General features: G+C 41.3%; 3 protein-coding genes and 1 long non-coding RNA gene across 8 annotated transcripts; 3 read left to right on the plus strand and 1 right to left on the minus strand.

Moving 5' to 3' along the window:
* Positions 1-270: 270 nt before the first annotated feature.
* On the minus strand, positions 271-10924 carry Posh (Plenty of SH3s). 3 transcript variants are annotated; one of them, XM_071786441.1, is made up of 13 exons: positions 9701-10924; positions 9507-9621; positions 9321-9419; positions 9095-9231; positions 8891-9017; positions 8492-8800; positions 8012-8316; positions 7589-7932; positions 7294-7496; positions 7048-7190; positions 6400-6567; positions 5434-5547; positions 271-5318 (listed from the first exon to the last, which is right to left on the minus strand). In XM_071786441.1, exons 1-13 carry the CDS (start codon positions 10177-10179, stop codon positions 5138-5140), a joined length of 2724 nt encoding a protein of 907 aa, XP_071642542.1. In that variant the 5' UTR covers positions 10180-10924; the 3' UTR covers positions 271-5137. The 3 variants fall into 3 exon arrangements, with proteins under 3 accessions (XP_071642542.1, XP_071642541.1, XP_071642543.1); XM_071786440.1 differs by having other exon boundaries at positions 7589-7935; XM_071786442.1 differs by lacking the exon at positions 6400-6567 and having other exon boundaries at positions 7589-7935.
* Positions 7868-8909, plus strand: LOC139818061 (uncharacterized). Its single transcript, XR_011733373.1, has 2 exons — positions 7868-7999; positions 8187-8909. It is a non-coding gene; the product is annotated as an uncharacterized lncRNA (long non-coding RNA).
* A 995-nt stretch (positions 10925-11919) lies between the features above and the next one.
* Positions 11920-17374, plus strand: Sstn (stepping stone). 3 transcript variants are annotated; one of them, XM_071786444.1, is made up of 6 exons: positions 11920-12509; positions 13000-13102; positions 13167-13256; positions 13347-13627; positions 13719-14016; positions 14140-17374. In XM_071786444.1, the coding sequence occupies exons 3-6, from the start codon at positions 13253-13255 to the stop codon at positions 15894-15896; spliced, it is 2340 nt and encodes a 779-aa protein (XP_071642545.1). In that variant the 5' UTR covers positions 11920-12509; positions 13000-13102; positions 13167-13252; the 3' UTR covers positions 15897-17374. The 3 variants fall into 3 exon arrangements, with proteins under 3 accessions (XP_071642545.1, XP_071642546.1, XP_071642544.1); XM_071786445.1 differs by lacking the exon at positions 13000-13102; XM_071786443.1 differs by lacking the exon at positions 11920-12509 and adding an exon at positions 12652-12919 and having other exon boundaries at positions 13000-13256.
* A 134-nt stretch (positions 17375-17508) lies between these two features.
* LOC139818059 (cytochrome c oxidase subunit 6B1) lies at positions 17509-18172 on the plus strand. Its single transcript, XM_071786477.1, has 2 exons — positions 17509-17701; positions 17773-18172. Exons 1-2 carry the CDS (start codon positions 17523-17525, stop codon positions 18005-18007), a joined length of 414 nt encoding a protein of 137 aa, XP_071642578.1. The 5' UTR covers positions 17509-17522; the 3' UTR covers positions 18008-18172.
* The last annotated feature ends 6 nt before the right edge of the window (positions 18173-18178 follow it).

Genomic DNA, 18178 nt, shown 5'->3' on the forward strand with positions numbered 1-18178 from the left:
GGACCGTGTTAAATAACTTTAATAAACTCCCGACAGGGCTCAATTGATACGCTCGCGTGCAAAGAAGCGCTTCTACATCAAGACGACCAGCTGTTGCATTAAAGTAGCCGGCACGAATGGCATCGATGCGTAGTAAACGTCAAATAAACACGGACGTCACGGAAAAAACGGAATAGCTCTGTCCATTATATTTACACGCATTTTCTCCGTATTCGGGGAAAGACTGAAATTAATGACATTAGCGAAATAATGGTCAAGTACGATAGTAAATTAATGATGATACCATTACCGATTTTATTTCAGAGGCATTCCTGAGATATAATATTGTTTTTGTTAAGCTTTCATTAATATATTGCTACGAAACATTCTGCCGTGTGTGTGTGCTGAAAAAATGTAGCTTTTTAAGAAAAAAATCACTATCTTCACAATGTTCGAGATAATAATAAACGTAATGAGAAGAGTGGTGATAATGGTATCTGTATAGCAATAGCGAATTAGATCACTTGCACTAGTCTGATCCGATGTATGCTAAAGACTGGCTATGTATGCAGTTATCTGATAGAAACATAATATCAACATTTTGACCGATAAAATATCTCACGTCAATATTATAACTTTTTTAATTGAAGTTATAATGTGATATTTTATTAGTTAAAGTGCTTATATTATGCTTTTTCACTTAGATGTCTTCACGTATAACAGTCTTCATAGCACTGGAGAACAGACTCGGTGCATGTCTGTCGAAATTGCTCCCTATAGTACAATAAAGACCGTAAAAGGCTTCAACTTCCTATATGTTGTCTGCGGCAGTTTAAAGGATTCAGCACATCGATCGGTTTCGCGCAATTAAGGAACCACATAAATTTAATCTATATTGAAAAAGAAATATATACGTATTCCTTTTTTTTTTATAAGTTCCAATAAGCTCTTTAATTGCGTGAAATTAGTCGATTTCTAATTTTCTGAAATAATTATTTACGATCTATTAAATCAAATGTAATTTAACATAACGGATCGTCATATCGAATCGACTTCACGAGCACGACAAACAGAAATGACTGATTTGGGTTACACACACATACAGACCCCGGCATTTGTGGTAGCCACGTGAAGGATTTTATTACAGTTTTCGTATGCTATTTAAATATTAAACGATACCTATGTATATGTGTAAATTACGCTTGGACACGACATCGACATAGACTTGTTGGAACATCGTTACGTTAGTGACAAAATACCGAGTAGCGTAAGTAGCGTGTAAAGGTAGTAATCGGTATATAATGACTATTCTAAGTTTCCCCTTACGAAAGAAGTGCTAGAAACACATTTGGTCTAAACGAAGGCTCTTGACTCGGATCTTTGTCTTACATCCCTACGCTACGTGTACCTGTTCTGCAACCTAGACAGATTCCGACCTCATGCGAAACGCAGGAGGGTCGTCGTCCCTATGTATACGAGAGTATAGCTTTACCGACATGATCTTTTTCTTTTTACTGTAACGTTGCGGAAACGCTAGATTTCGCAGTAACTTATTTACAATCCACAGAGATGGTTTTATAATCGCATCGCATGCGCGCTCTCATTGATTTAAGACTGTTACTGTGACTGTTACTGTGACTGTGAACGCGTTTCGTACACTTGCGGCTCTTCTTATGCCTTACGCAAAAACAAACGAGCACAACAATGTTAAATCAACGATTACATAATTACGCGGAGGATGATCTTTTACAGGCGTCTCGTGTCACGTCTGATTCTGTGTTGCGCGCGATATAAAGTAGCGACGACTAATTAGTCTCTCTCGTTACAGCCGATCTGATATACCACCCGTAACTTAGCAGTACCTTCTTTACAAGCCATTAATAATAAATTACTTAAGTGTACGTCATATAAAACACACATACGTATGCCTGTGTATAAATAGTTTCTACGCAGTTTTTTTTAGTTGACATAAGGAATTCAATCGTATAATTTAATTGCCACGGAGATATACCGAAAGGGATGTACAAAAAAAAACAAAAGCCGTTATTGAAAATTCATATTCTTCGTCGGAGATGGATATGCAAGATCGAAATGCAAAACATTAAATATATTGTGCGTATGACACATTAATAATTTGTATAAGATACGATATAATGATTCCAATGATCCGCATGAACACAAATAGACGAGTTTTTTTGCATATAAATATGTATATATATATATATATATAATATATATCTCACGTTTTATTTCCTATCCTTTCTCCGATTTCTAAATATCGCGCTACAATAGACTGCCAAATTTATTATAGCATGCGCAGTGTGGCCCCTCGCATAAGAGTGTAAGAGATATTTTCTTTTTCCTGACTATTATAATTCTAGATTCGATTAAATTCGATCCTATGGTCGATCGGTCGTTCACTTTTTTCGCGCTCAAGTGACTGACATAAAAAAATATATCCAGCCACCTTTCCCAATCGGACGAATAGCTATAAAATTACATCTCTCCCTACGCGAATATAGACGTTCAGAATCTCTAAGTCACACTTTTCTCGTACCACAACGTAGACTTCGTTAACGTCGATAAGATTCGTGTAATTTCTTACCGATTACGCTAATCCTTCTAGGTTTTATTCTACAGTTTGATGGCCACAGAAAATTATCCGCTCGTAAATTTACAGGCAACGTTCTTTCCTTGACCTCAAATGACAGAGATGGACGCTTTTCGTTACCCCTTTTGCAATTATTGCGTGATTGTAAATTGTCGTTTTCTGATATCTGTTTGCTTTGCATTTGAATGAGGACAACGAAATTCTTCGTATCATAAAAGTTTGCAGGTGTCACTGTTATATTTACAACAATTTGCATGTTAATCCATTAGAAAAGTATAGAACTAATGTTGTAATGCGCATTGAGACTCATCGATACAATTAATGATAAAAATTCTGAAAGAGAAAGTGCTGCAGAGAATACTTTCTCTTCCGTTGTCTAGTGAACTATCTCTTTGTGACTTCGTCTTTATAATGTGCACTGTGCAATGTTCTCTATATCGTTACATTATATTGTTCGTTGTACATTGGATTCTGTCTCTAGTCAGATAACGAGTCATCTGCAAACTTCTATAATATACCAAGTTACAATAAAATTATATACAAATGTGCCATTAAATGTTTATAATTAATATAAATATATATCCCCAGGATATATACGTACGCGTATACATATGCGATCAAAATTATATCGAATATGACATGTGTAAGTTTCTCGTTTACATGTGGATTTGTGCAATACACATGTCTAAATTCGAATATGTAAATGTTAGCTAGATTACTTATGCATAAATGTTAATGAATTGAGCATTACGAATATATATGTACAAGTATACTTCTCTATTTATACACGCGTAATGTATGTACAATTGATGTATATAATTAATGAATAACATATCGAAATAAGGTACACTTTCGCGTCTTAATCATAAACTCTAAAAGACGATAGTATAATTAATACAATGATAATTAATAAAATATCTTTTAACGATATATGTATAAAGATTTATAAAAACCGATTGCGCAAAATTGTACAATTAATAAGAATAATAGAAGAATAATAATACAAAATATAAAGAACGTAACAAAATTTTATATCTACGTACTGATCAGCAATCAGATAATGGAAGCACTTTAATTTATTGGATATTTTCCTATTTATCCTGAATTAGTTGTTTAAACAACCAACTCGTCATCATGCCATGGATGTCTGTGTGACTTTATAAATTAGAAAACAAGTTATAAATCGAGTTATAAAATGATGTATACAAAGTATATAATAATACATCAACATTGCGCGTATCAAGGCCATTTTCTAAATACTTTAGCTAAATTGCCTATAACAATCCGAATTGTTCGTTAAAATAGAACATTTTCCTTTGCTAAGAAAAGACATTATAATACATTCACCTAATCTCGATCAACAATTTTAAAACGTAGTCCAGTCTTGAATGTCAATAATAAAATTACTGGTTGTGCTCTCGTATAATATAGCTTTCGATACACAAGCATAATAAATTATCGGTGGCAAATGAGCCAATCGTCTACAATGGCAGATTAAGGAAGAGGAAAATTATATAAAGCCCGGTATGACTGACAATAAATATGGATCAGATCCATAATCCTAAATATCTCAGGATAAAATAAATATCTGTGCAACAATACGCCTAAATCTCGCTAAAGTCGAAAATGATGGAATTTCAACTTTTAGTTAGATTAGCGACTATACATATACAAATACGGTCCCATCCAGACAATCGCAAGTACAACTCCAACATTTAACATTGTTGACGAAATTTAAGCGTATCATCGCACAGACTGTCATTTGCGCTTATTGTTTCATATTAGTCTACGTGTGCGTATGCCCCCCCCCCTCCCGATATATTTAGATTTTTCTAAGAAAAATCCTCTTTTCTCCACACGCAATTTTTTTCCTCTTCGTTTATTCCATAATTCTACTTTTAATTACGTGTCATGGCTTCACGCGCATAAGCATGATTATTACACAACCCATATTAATCTTTTTTATACATTGCGCGCATGTCGAAAAAGATAGCAAGTTTGAAATCAGTAGCTCAAAAAGGAAAACCGATATTCCTTCCCTTACGATCGCAAATGGCAGTAACGTCGCGCAAAAATGAATTCGTTATCTCGTTACAGTTACGCATAACCAATGGCAGTATAAATTCCGAGTAGTTTTCAGCATTATGTACTACCCTTCGTCATTTTTTGCATATATTTACATGCGAAATACGCATAATTGTTTTGCGCTAAAATTTCCTATTGCACCCACCGCGCGAATGCATTTATTAACTCGACACTGTCGTCGATCACTTACACGGCGCGTTTATTACAACACGTTTAATTAATGGCCCATTAAGTTTGCACAACGGCTCTAAATACATTGCACAGCTCGAGATACAGCATGCGTGATACGCGTGCATGTGTTAGTCGCTTTGAAGTCGATAATATCCCGAAGAGCGGCGGAGAAAACCAACGACAAATACGCCGTACCGGCGTAATCCCGAATCCGAATGTGTCGTGTAAATACTTACACAAAAGGCCAAGTTATATACAAGTTTCTAACACTAGGCGACTTTGCGTCGGGTCTCAGAAAGCCTCCACAAAACTCGCCGGAAATAGCCCCGTACGACCAGTACGCTGCTGCATACCCTTGTACCATCCGTCGTCGCGCTTCTTCTGCACGTATATTATATCTCCCACGCGTAGTTCCAGTTCGAACTCGCTGTTAGGCGGATATGGTACGATACAACGGAATCTATACCCCGTGCTGAAATCCAACACAATTATCATGAAACAACGAGGAACGTTATAATTTCGCGACTAACGGGTGCAAGTTAACGAAAGTTAAACTCGGGAATTTGAGGGACAAATGTTATACCTACCGGTCGCGCGACGATTGCTGCTTCATTTGCTTTCCCATTCCAGCGTCTAGAGAATTACTCTTGCGATGATGATTTCCAACGGTTGAGCATACCATTGCACCGGATTCATTGGATCTAGATAGAAGTAAAGAGCCTATATGTAACAAGACTGTCACTACTAATACAGAGAATTGCGGTAATTTGTGGCAATTTGTTATATATGAATACAAAATGTATGATATGCTAAAGTTATATACCAGACGGTTCAGCATCACACAAGCATAAATAAATAAAATATATCTAAATTATGGCATTTTGCACAGAGAATTATTAACAAAGAACTATGTAACAAACGGTAAACATTTAATGGATTCATCACAGTTCACATTGGGAATTTTTCAAACATGCAAAATATCTGCAATCAATGTTTCTCTAACTATAAAAGTTTACCTTGTGCAAAAGAGTGTGCTATAATTTTGTGATGTATGAAAAACATCTATATATTGTTAATTACGCAACAATGCAAAATAAATTGTATAAATCTAGACATTTCTAAGCTTACCTTGAAATGAAATGCAGTTCTACCTCGCAATAAATTGCAAACACTAATATAAAAAAAAAAGAAAAAAAAGGAACCGAACTATATAATTCTCAAATTCATATATTGACTTACACATGGAGTGTGTCTTCGCCGTAAAAATTAAGAAATGACTGCTTAAAATAAAATAGTATTAATTTTATGTAGAACAGTTTATCGTCGGATAATCTATGTCATCCTGTACTTTCATAAAAGTAAACAAATGCTACAATTGTATTATTAATTGTCGTAAAATATAAAGAACGTCGCAGCTTTTCCAATACCAAAACGATTGTTCCCTTTGTATTTCATGAATAATCCTAATTTATCTGCTAGCTGGCAAAATATGCGCGCAGAGGAGTTTCACGAATTTGGAGGCCGGTTCTTATTTAGAATTTCAAACGACTAACCTCTGGGTTACTGACACTGGTAAGGAGGGTCTCTCCTTGTATTTCAGTCTCTGTGAGGATGTGACGTGCCCTTGCACAGAGCCTGGACCTAAGCGGTGTAGGCTGTTTGAAGCGTTTAATTCCTGTGTAGGTACCACCTGTAGCAATTGACTTGGGCAAGACCCCGATCTGCGATTGTCAATTTGCCCACCCGCCCCGTCCCAACACAATATTAGAGAAACATTTCAAGGCGTGCAGTTTGTGTCATGCTGCACAAAGCATGATGATGTAAATATTATTCGTGGGTGGCTGCTTAGCCACCTATTAATCTATTCTGTACGTGTGCATAATTATTGGTGATGCAACGATCATGCATGCAACAATCTTAACAAATAAAAAGAAAAAAAGTAGCGCTTTTACTTAAACATTTGAACTAACACTTCGACGAACATTCATACAAATTGCTTGACAATCTGAGAACACGTAATGTACATAATAATGCATGTATGTGCATACGGAAATTAGCAGGATTAGGTGAGATATATGTCAAACAAGATCGATTATCGGAACGTGCAATTTGCAGATCAACGTTGTTCTCGACTTCTGGATTATAATACAGATTGTACAGACACATAAGTTCGCGATAATCTAAATTAACTGTGTACTCACCGAACGTGCATCGGATTGACGGAATTACCGTCGTCGAATACAGGATTATCCATCGAGTACGTAGTAGGTGGAGGCGATTTAGACTTTTTAATATTGGTCAAGCGCCGCATCAAAGAGACGCATTTATCCTTCTTTTCCTTGGGCTGTAATTTATAAGTAGATATATATATATATATATATAAACAACGTTATTACTATATTAAAGAAATATAGCACTTGTATAAAGGCTTATCGTAGGAATAATACCTTTTCCGTGGTTCTGGACGCTGTCGCAGCTGCATTCGACGTTGCGATACCGCCTGCTACACGTAGAGTATTATTCGGGCTTCTATTCATGTCGCTCACGGAAGAGGAAGGAGCTGGGATAGTAACGCTGCTATTATTAGCATTATTGATACCTGCTGCCGGTTGTAGCGACGACGACACGGCGATTTGTTTACCGGGGGAAGCTGAAAAGGAACACATAATTGTATATCGGCATAATTGTAACATCAACGAAAAGCGCGCCCATAATCCAACGCGATATATTTTAAGTACTTACGAATATTTGCCGTCATCACCGCGCTGTGACTGCGTCCGAGCGGGGTGGCAGCTGCATTCTGGTCGTTGTGTCGGGGCGGACTAGTTTCTTGATTCGGTCCTTGATTCGACTGAGCGGCGCCGTGCCAGGACGAAGACACAGTCGTCGTGGATGGGCTGATGGCGCGCGGCGGTAATTCAGGCGGCGGCAGGGTGCGAGGATTATACGGCTGCGGCGCGGGACCCTTGCTCTTCGTGTATGTCACCGCCAAACGTGACTCAGCGTTCGACGGAGCGTTCGACAGTGGCGAACCTTGATGTTGGCTCGGTGAGTTTGGAGATCCACGGCACAGTCCGCGTTGACATCTGCTGCAAATACATCGAAGATCGTAACGCGAATGATCAGGCTAATCCGCGAGACAGAGACTGAAAGGTAAATGCGTACTTGGCAGGTGCAACGTAGTTTCCAGGAAAAACCCCGCACTTCTGAGTACGATTGGACGTTCCTTTGAACCATCCGTCCTGACAGCGTTCCGTCACCATGTAAATCCCGCCCTTTCGTAACTCAAGCTCGTCCGCTTTCTGGGGCTTGTATGGATATAATGCTACGTATGCCGCAGGTAAATGCGTCCCGCCGGATGCGCTGGTAGTCTGACCAGCGGGTATATTTTGCGACGCCTGGGCGAGAACGAGATCGCTGCTGCCACTTCGCCTGTGACGAAGATTGTGATCCGTACAACTACCGCTCGTCTAGAATAGAAAGAAGTTCATTCAAATTCAGCATAAATTTCACGAAAGGAAAAGAGAGAAAAGATGTTAAAATGCAAAAGCGATAGAGAACCATACATTGATCGAGGTAGCAGTTCGCGTATGTAGCTATCCATACAGAAAGAGAATTGTCAGAAAGAAGATATGGTTTTCTTACTTGTAAGGAGGAAAACGGCTCATTGCCTCCGCTATTATTGGCGTTATTAGGGACACTGTCTACCGGAGGACTAAGTATTTCAGCGCTATGTCTATGATGGGGATGTGCATGATGACCTGTATTGACGGCAGTGAAACTATGACGTTTAACGTTATGCCTGTTGCCGACCGCGGGTGGCGACGTTGCGGGACTCCCAGGGCTGCTCGGGGCAGTACTGGAACTGCTGGATGTGGTCGAACTGTTGGGGGTGTTCGGAGTAGTGGTCGTGGAGCTGCCGCCAGACGATACGTTTGAGACAGAATCAGATACCTGTGCAGCATTTGTGCAATATAATATCAAAACACATGTCTCATGAAACATATCTTATATTGAGTAGGCGCTTTCATTAGAAATATATACCTGTACTAATTGCGGTCGAGACTGGCTCGTTGTTTGCACATTACGCGAGTGATCGGTTGGTATCAACGGCGTGGTTTCTTCGTTTGTCGGAGTTGGCGGGGCTACCCTCGACGGTCCCGGCTGTACGCTGATTAAAAAATTAATTAACGTATACATTCATTTTTTTATAGCGCGGCAACTGTATCAATCGACTGTTCTACTTACTTGGTCGAGAGTTTCATCAAAGCTCTAGCGACGCTGTTCAGCTCGACGAAAGCTAGTGGAAAGATACCAATTCTGTCCAAGAGTTTACCTTCTGCCCAATTTTCGTCCACTCTTCTGATAACGCTGATTACTTCCCCCTAAAAATACGTTCATACTCATATATTTTGTTTATACATATGTGCCGGCGACACATCAACGGCGAGTGATTAGAGACATATGACCCTACCTTGTTAAAAGTTAGACAACCATCTTCGTCATCATTCGTCATCCTAAAATCGTATAGCGCTTTACATTGAGGTACGTGTGGTGTCAAAGGCGTCATCACCTGAAAATTGCGACAAATCAAATTACAATGAATTCAAATTTACAGTGTATGAAAACATTCAATTTTTCCAAGATTCTCGCGTTATACCTGAACGTAAGACAGAGGAAAGACACCGTGATTATTGCCACATTCCCCGAAATACCAATTGTTATCAATCTTCTTCCGGAGGATGACTATATCACCCTTCTTAAAACTCAAATCGCTGCAAGAACAAACAACAATATTCGTATAGTAGAATAGGCACAAGCATAAACCATGAACGTACGAATGGCAATGCGTACCCTGGCACCTTGGAGACATAATCGTAGATCGCCCTTCCGTACGCCTGGTTGTGCAGGTGTACCTGCTTGGCGGCGGCATTGGAGTGTCGCACCGCCGGCTCGGAGCCGATGGTGGGCGCGAGATTGCCGGTGACGATGGGCGCCGGGGCGACCTGGTGACCGCCGAACAGCCGTTGGGGGACGGCGGTGGGGCCGGAGGACCTCGACAATGGCAGAGCAGACTTGGCCTGGTTCTTCGGCGCGGCGTTGCGCATCCCTTCGAGGATGCGCATCAGCAACACGTTCGGCGGCAGGTCGTCCACCTTGGCGTCCACGAGGACGCGGCATTCCGGGCAGCGTAGCTCGCGATGGGTGCTAACGATCTCCTCCAGGCACTTCTTGCAGAACGTGTGCTGGCACGGCAGCACCTTGCTGGACGTGTCGAGCCGCTCCAGGCATACCGAGCACTCCAACAAGTCGTTCAGCATGCACTCGTCCATCGCGAGGCGATCCTGGCGATCCTTCGGCTTCTCGACGCACGCTACCCAATCGGTCGCTGATCGCTCCCTCGATCGTACCTACTCCGGACTCCGGGACTCCGGATTCCTCGTCGCTGCGCTCGCCGCTCGCGCTCGCTCTATCGAAACGTACTCCCTCCCTTCATCTAACCCTCCCAATTGTTCCCTCTCACTCTCCCTCTCGGTCCGTCTCTCTCTCGTCGGCCCTCCCGCGATCCGCGATCCGCCGTCGCGCGGAAAGAAACGGATGGTTTATCGGGCGGCACTGGCTGCAGTTCCGGCACCGTACGTTACCGCGCCGAGCGTAGGAATTCAATTCGCTTTTACACGCTCGTTCTCCCTCCTCTTCTCTTCCCTCACTCTCTACTCTCTCTCTCTCTCTCTCTCGTTATCTTTCTCTATCCCTCTATCCGCCCTTCGCGCTCGCTCGAGGGAAGGTGCGCGGCCGCCCCGTCCCCCGGAATCCGGAATACGCACGCTCGCCTATTCGCTCGGTCAATCGACGGTTTGATTAACGTCTCGGCCGTCGCACGGCGGCGGCACGGCCTCGGCGCGCATCGCGGCCACGGCATCGATTAATCGCGCGCCTCTCGTTGATTCCGTTCGCGACGGGTTCGTGCACCCGCGACACCGCCGTCGTCGTCCACGCCGACGAGCCCGACGACGACGTTACCGCGACGTTACCCGATCGTTGACTCCTACGTCCGCGGCGTTTCCGCTTCTCTCTCTCTCTCTCTCTCTCTCTCTCTCTCTCTCTCTCTCTCTCTCTCTCTCTCTCTCTCTCTCTCTCTCTCTCTCTCTCTCTCTCTCTCTCTCTCTCTCTCTCTCTCTCTCTCTCCCCCTCCCTCTCCCCCTCCCTCTCTTTCTCTCTCTCTTCACCGCGCGTTTTTAAAAAGTCATTCGCCCTGCACGGCGCACGCAGGCTGATGTGTATGTATACACTGTAATAGACATACGTACGGGCCCAGAAGTGCAGCGCCGCGCATATGTATGTATATACATACATGAGAGAGCATTCTGCTTTTGTAACTAATTCTAAACCGGACAGCCAAAAAAGCATTAGAAATGAAATAATATAAGCTTACATATTTTTAAGTTACTCAAGACATATATGCGCGTCAACTTTTTTTTAGATAAGTATATATATATGGTATTAAACTCAAATCGACACAATTAAATGTTAAAATTATTTTCCTTCCTTTTATTGTGAATTTCCGATCCAATTAGGGCAAAATATCACGGTTTAGCTACTAAAAGTCATATAAACGACAAGCATCCAGCGCTTAGAACTATGTCGGAACGTACACGCGTGTTTTCGATCCCGTGACTGTCGCGTTCTCCGCGAATCTGTCAAGTTCGGACTTTCGGAGTTCGGCTCGCGCAGCGATGATCAGCATCAGCGGCATCAGTACTGATCAGTGCGCGCCCCGGCACTCCCGTCTCCCGGCCGCTCAACGACGAGTCATGCTGTGCGGCACCACGAAGACCTGAATCTCAACGTGCATTCCGAATCAATTAAAAATGTACGATAACGTTAATTATTGAGCGTTTTATTGATTAAAATGTTATATTTTTTGCAATTAAATAACTTTATGTGCAGTGTGCGCCAACACGATATTTGGACGTAAGGGTAGAAGAAAAAGGATGAAAACTACGGAGTTCAGCTCAAAAAGAACAAACCTATCTTCATCAGATCCGTTCTTCGTAGTTTTTCAGTATTACTTCTTCACCTGAAATAAAATAGATATATAATCGAAGCAGGAAAAAAGGAAAAGATGAAAAGTGCAAGAAGAATTCAGTTATGAAAAACAAACTGCTATCTTTGAACAGCCAGGGAATTGAAATTGATCGACGTTTGAACTCGAGCCCAACGTTTTCCGAACGCACCCGCTCGCTGAAACACAACCTAGAGACCTTAGAGGGTCCCTACTCCCTAGCTCCCTAGTGTAAAACGTGAACACGTCCACTGTCCACTCCCAGCTTCTCTCCGCATCAACAATCAACAATCCGTTCCAGGTGAAGGGGAGTGGGATCCTTTCCGTCGTGCAGCTGGTGGTAGTCATCAATAGCGTACGTACGTACGTACACCAGCGTGTCCCGAGGAAGTGAAACAGATAAAAATGCACGCTTGACAAAAGAAATGCGTGACTCAGGCTCGGAGTCGGGAGTCGGTGTTGCTCCTCCTCGGTCGAGCCTCTCCTTCGCGCGTTACTCCGAACGACGCTGTCGTCCGTGGGCTGGATATTGAAGCGTCGTGTTTACCTCTTTCCAGTCGAAGTTGAAAGTTGAAACCCTTCCTGGAGGAGCCTATGGTAAAATCACGATCATTTTCAGCGTTGACTCAACTTGCCTTAAATACTGGAGTTATTATTGGTTATGACACACAGTCCGAGTTTACGAATCAAAGAATTATCTGAATCCGTTGTTGCACAGTTTAAGCGGCGTCTAATCTTGTAACCAATCACAAATGGCTGACACTCGTAAATTGATAAAGTTATCGGCACATTTTTGCGACGTTTAGCCTAGGCGTTATCATAAGACAGATAAGTAGAATAGGAGACAGTGGACTTTGAGAGTAGCCGAAGGAAGGTGGAATTCCAAGCGTCTTTAAGCTTGGAATTACAACTTTATTAAGAAGAGATTAAGATAGTTGTACAAAAATAACGATAAAATAGATAGAGCCAGAAATCTAGATGTCTTTAGATCAGAAAATTTTAAATGAGTTTCGTAGCAGCATTTAACTTCAAAGAATCTCTTTACAAACTGTCGTTTATTAAAAAATATAACTCCGCTGTGTTACAGAAAATCTTGGAGCATCGAGAATTTTTACTGGGGATTTTGCTTTACTCACTACTGGTAGTTCAGGGTTTATTTACAAAGGAAAAACGCTAGACTCATGCAAAAAGTATGAGTAAACATTCTCTTTATATATCTTGATTAGCAAATAATAATACTCAAATGGCTCGTAGTTTAGGATATGCTATCGTCAAGATGCATTGATCCAGACAAACATAAGGATTATAGCTGACCCATTTGCTACACCTTGTCCAATAATATGGGTAAGTACAATCAATCAATACACAATGCGACTTTTAGTGGTTTTAATTAATTTTTATAATAACTGAAGTTACTCTTTTGCAATTGTTTAGTGATGGCAGGAAACGAAAATGCGCCAGGAACCTTGGCAGATGACCCGTTGTCTGCGAGATTGCAATGGCTGCGTCAACGCAGAGAAGCCTTGCAAGAGAAGCTTGCCCAAAAGAACAGCGAGTTGAAAAACCTATGCGTAGAGGAGGCGGAGCTAACGGGGGTTTTACCACCGGAAATACCTTTGGAGCCTGGCGAAAGTCCGCCAGCTTTTCGTAGAAAAGTAGGCACTTCCTTTACATATCCGCAAAAATTGATCAACAAGCTGAAGACCACCGACGTTGTAAGATCACGATTTCTTTTAAACTGATGCAATGGTATAACAATTGACACAAGTATGCTAGATTGGAGGTATCGTTTGCTTACATGCGCAGGAGGAGTCAGAATTGGAGTTGGAAAGGCAAGTACAGCTCAGGATTGTGGAAACTGCGTTGAGTATCATTAACGACCCTACGGAAAGTAAGGCCACGCGACGCAAGCAAAGGCTCGCTTATCAGCAGAGTCAACGAAGACTACAAGAGTTGGAGACGGAGCTCAACTTCATTAGACAGACTCGTGGCAAAGCACAGCGACCGATACAAGTACACGCGGGAAGTTACAATACGCCACCGCATTCACATGTTAACGTAAAACACAGGACAAAGAAGCCACGGCCACCATTAGATAGTACAGGTATTGTGTGTGTATATATATATGTACGTGTGTGAGAGAAAAAAGTTGTTATAATTACAAATTTTTCAATAATTTTACAAAATAAAGATCTTTAATCTTATAATTCGTAATTGTATACAACAGGAAATGAAATAACAACTCTGAAGTCCGTTGGAAGGAGTATACTTCATGAACCCGGTATTAGTTTGAGTCCTTTGGCATCCGAAGACAAATCGAATACTTATGCCGGGCATGGATACGAGGAGCAGTTGACCGTACCGACCGTTTGCAGTCATCATCACCACAGTGGCACTTATCCTGGCGTAAGCCCTGTCGAACCACCGAACATTAAGATCGTGGAGCACGATCATAATGACAATCACAATATCTACATTTTACCCGACCAATATCGCGCGCGCACATATTCCCACGGGAGCGGCGGATCTCGTGGCCATTATCCGGACACCGAGAGACCGTATCGTCCTTATGTGCCGAACACCTATACCGAGGACGAGCGTCAAATGCGCTATCGTCAATTTCAGCATCTGCAGAAGCAACAGCAATTGCAGGATCAACTGCAGCAACCCCACAGACTACATTACACAAATTCCTTCGAGTCCTACAAGCATTTGGATAATGCGGATTTTGTACGGAGAAGTGGTCAGGGAACCTACGACAGAGATTTTCGCTCATCTCATTACTTGCCCATCGATTACCAGGCCTACTATAAGAGCAGCGCGCAATCTCAGCAGATTTTACCGAGGCGAGATCGTGATTCGTCATTACCGTCCTGTATCAAGAACATCTCGCGGCACAGCGGTGGCAGTACATCGATCGAGTCGCAATTGTCATCCGGCTACTGGGTGCGCCACAACGACGACATCCACTGGGTGAGCATGGACGAGCCTGATAGATTCGGCAGTTTGGATCGCAGACGCAGAAGTGCTCAGCACAACGGTGGTGTCGGTTGTACAAATTTAGATACGCAATCGCGTTATCGCACGGTCGCGGTCGCGTGTACTAAAAGCTCGTCGAGCAGCAACGTTACCGCGTCATCTCATCAGCATCACTCCGTTCACCTGTTGCCGTTGTCCGAGCAACAAACGTCGGCGAACAACAATAAGATGCTGCTGCGCACACAGTCATTGGGAAGCGTGGAGACCTGGCAATCGAGTCACTCGCATGATTCGCACGACAGCAAGGACACGTCGGAGTACGCCAATAATAATCGTAAGAGTCGTCAGAAGGAGTGGTACGAAACGTCATTGGATGCAGGAGCGAGTACGTGCTTGGATCACAACCTGGTCGACGCGAGAAAAAACGCGCATTATCAGTCGAGTCCTCCGCTTGCTCGTATCAGAACTGCTACTAACGAAAACGCGAGGGACAGTCAGACGACCGGCGGACCACCGCCGCCGATGAGTCCAGTGAACCGTCACAAGAGGGACAAGCCCGAAGAGCGGCAGCACGCGCAGTCTCACCCTCGTTACGATCAGCCCCCAACAAGGCCAAAGGTATTGGAGATACCAGCCGAATCGAAGCCATCCGTGGACGTCTGCGATAACGCGATACGACCATTGGGTTCGCCGCAAAACTGCACGGTCGTGCAACCGGGAAAGTATCAGCCATACAGAGAAGTGACAAAGCCTTTTGAGATGTCGGATTTTTACAAGTACTCGACGAAATATCGTAAGAGGAACGAGGCTGCTGCGCAGTCTCAGGTCGGAAACGGAGATTCCCCGTTCCAGGAAAATCGTCCCGCGGAAATGGCCACCGCCGATTTATCCAGGGATCCAAATTTCGAGCAGAATAGTAATATTACTGCCAGTCCAGTACAAAGAAGACTTTATCAGCCGGTACAGCGTATGACTTGTCAACCATACCTCTCGTCGTTGAGATAATTACAATCGGCGCAAATAACGTAGGGTTTATTCATGCTGTCACGTTATCACACAAATGTCTACAGAATCATTCATTCGAAGATAGGCTGGTCCTGTCGATACTTTCTTTGCTCTTTAGTCAATCGATTCACTAATTGAAACATATAAACAGGGTGTTCTGCATTAATAATTCTTCTTCGTGGCACATTCCTTGGCTCCAAATTAACCAGGGAATGTAACATTAAACATTAATGCGATGGTAACGAGATCTGTATATATGAATATACATACATACATATATCGAAGAAACCTAAGACAACTTCGTTCACATATCTTTGTCTTAATATCAATCTTGACATATCCATCGAAACTGTAATATATATTTAGGTATTTTTATTTTGAGAAATTTTATTATCTACGACGCGATTATTATCTATGCACGAGATGTGCTCCAAAAAGAATGAAAGAAAAAATAAGGAATCGAAGGGATGCAAGGACTATGTAATCCTAATCCCGATGTCGATTAACTGATTAATATTGGGACCTGAATAGTGCCTTTAATGATAGGAGTATCAAGTGGACAATAATGTAACATTATAATATTGTATTTTAAAATTACACACCTTAAAATATGAATCTATAACTTTACTGAAAATTATTCTCCACTTGTTGACTTCTGATATAATTGCGTATTCATAATTATACATGATTCAATGATTATATAGATATATATAAGCAAACTGTGGTTTTTTTGGAGACATCGTCAGATTGATGAGATATTAATGTTGGTTGTTAAATGTAGCTTTTTCTCGGTTATGATATTATATTAAATAATTTTGAAAGTTTGCAATTCTGTTATACGCAAACTATTTTTAGAGCTTCATAAATTCTACCGAGAGTCTATCTCTTATGACTGAATATAAAATGTGAAAAAACGCATTTCTATAAAGCTTGAAATGATAATATGCAACACTTCTATACAAGAAATAATGAAAGTGTGTTCTTAATCTTAGAATGATAATACTGACATATACATACGTGGATAATATTTTTATATTATATATAAATTGTTCATATATGCGCGTATATTATATTTATATACCGCTCGGCGTATAATATTGAAAAATAAATCTCATTGTAGATTTTATTTGTTTACCACAATGTGTTCGCCGGGAAGCTTAATGTTATATCTTGATTCATGCGATTCACGCATTAGTCGCTAGCGCTTGTTCTCTTGTATGTATCACAATTTGTATTAGAGAATTGTTTTCTTGTAAAAACGATATATGCTGTTGTATAGTGTGCGTTACCTGAAATGACTTAGATTTATTTGATCCACACACGTTGGAAACGCTTCAGCATCACATATGTAAAAGATAATGGCCTTATGTTAGCTGTGATTAATTATGCATTGCGCGTTGTATGCTATTTTAGGAAATCTTTTTGTACTGCTTTATACGATCGGTCTCATGTCAATAAAGACGCTAATTTAATTATAATCGCCGTATGTATAGATAAAATTTGAACAAGTGAAAAACAGCGAGAGAAAATTTAGAAATGACAGGATGGCTCAACATTTTTAAAGAGGGTTGTAACAGAATTACTATTATTATCGTGAAGTACACGTGATTGTGTTGTCTAAAGGAAATGGAGGAAAAAGTTGATAATCCATCCTCAATGAAAAATCATGAAACAAGGGAAAAGGGGGCTTCAAAGAAAAAGATAACTATCGTAGATGAAGATAATCCTCGTCTCAAAAAGAAGGATGAGATTCACAAGGAGTTTAAATCGCAGGAATTTAAATATTCTCCTGGTAATGACCCAAGGTACACATGATTGAGGTATTAATTAATTCAAGGATAATACTTTCTTCGTCACTTCCGTTATCCGTTCGCAGATTTCAGCAACAAAATCAGACGCAGAGATGCTTCGTAATGTATACCGACTTTTATCGCTGTCAGCATATTTTAGGTGAAGGTTCTGAAGCATGCACGTGGTTTAAAGATGTTTTCACGTCCATATGTCCGAAGGCCTGGGTAGAACACTGGGATGAACTTAGACTTACAGGCAGATTACCTTGGCACAAATACAAAACTCAGGGCGCTTTCCCCGGTAATAAATACGGCGAATGAAGAAAAATAAAGATCAATCTTCTAGAGTAAAATTAAAGTTTTATAATATTTGAAATTGGAAATTAAACAATTATTACGACTGTATATTCCTAGTGAATTATAGTTAAGAGAGATAATAATTATAGAAACTTATGTAAGGGAGGGGCTATAGTTCAATGTATGAGGGGATAT

This window comes from Temnothorax longispinosus, chromosome 8, assembly GCF_030848805.1.
Source record: "Temnothorax longispinosus isolate EJ_2023e chromosome 8, Tlon_JGU_v1, whole genome shotgun sequence".
NCBI classification, from domain to species: Eukaryota; Metazoa; Arthropoda; class Insecta; order Hymenoptera; family Formicidae; genus Temnothorax; species Temnothorax longispinosus.

Coding starts and splice junctions, on each gene's coding strand:
- LOC139818059 (XM_071786477.1), top strand. CDS start 17,523: ATGGAGGAAAAAGTTGATAATCCATCCTCAATGAAAAATCATGAAACA. Junction 17,702..17,772: donor TCTCCTGGTAATGACCCAAG/GTACACATGATT, acceptor ATCCGTTCGCAG/ATTTCAGCAACAAAATCAGA.
- Posh (XM_071786440.1), bottom strand. CDS start 10,179: ATGGACGAGTGCATGCTGAACGACTTGTTGGAGTGCTCGGTATGCCTG. Junction 9,420..9,506: donor TTCCTCTGTCTTACGTTCAG/GTATAACGCGAG, acceptor CGCAATTTTCAG/GTGATGACGCCTTTGACACC. Junction 9,018..9,094: donor TTGATGAAACTCTCGACCAA/GTAAGTAGAACA, acceptor TTTTTTAATCAG/CGTACAGCCGGGACCGTCGA.
- Sstn (XM_071786444.1), top strand. Junction 13,628..13,718: donor AGCTGAAGACCACCGACGTT/GTAAGATCACGA, acceptor TTACATGCGCAG/GAGGAGTCAGAATTGGAGTT. Junction 14,017..14,139: donor GCCACCATTAGATAGTACAG/GTATTGTGTGTG, acceptor TGTATACAACAG/GAAATGAAATAACAACTCTG.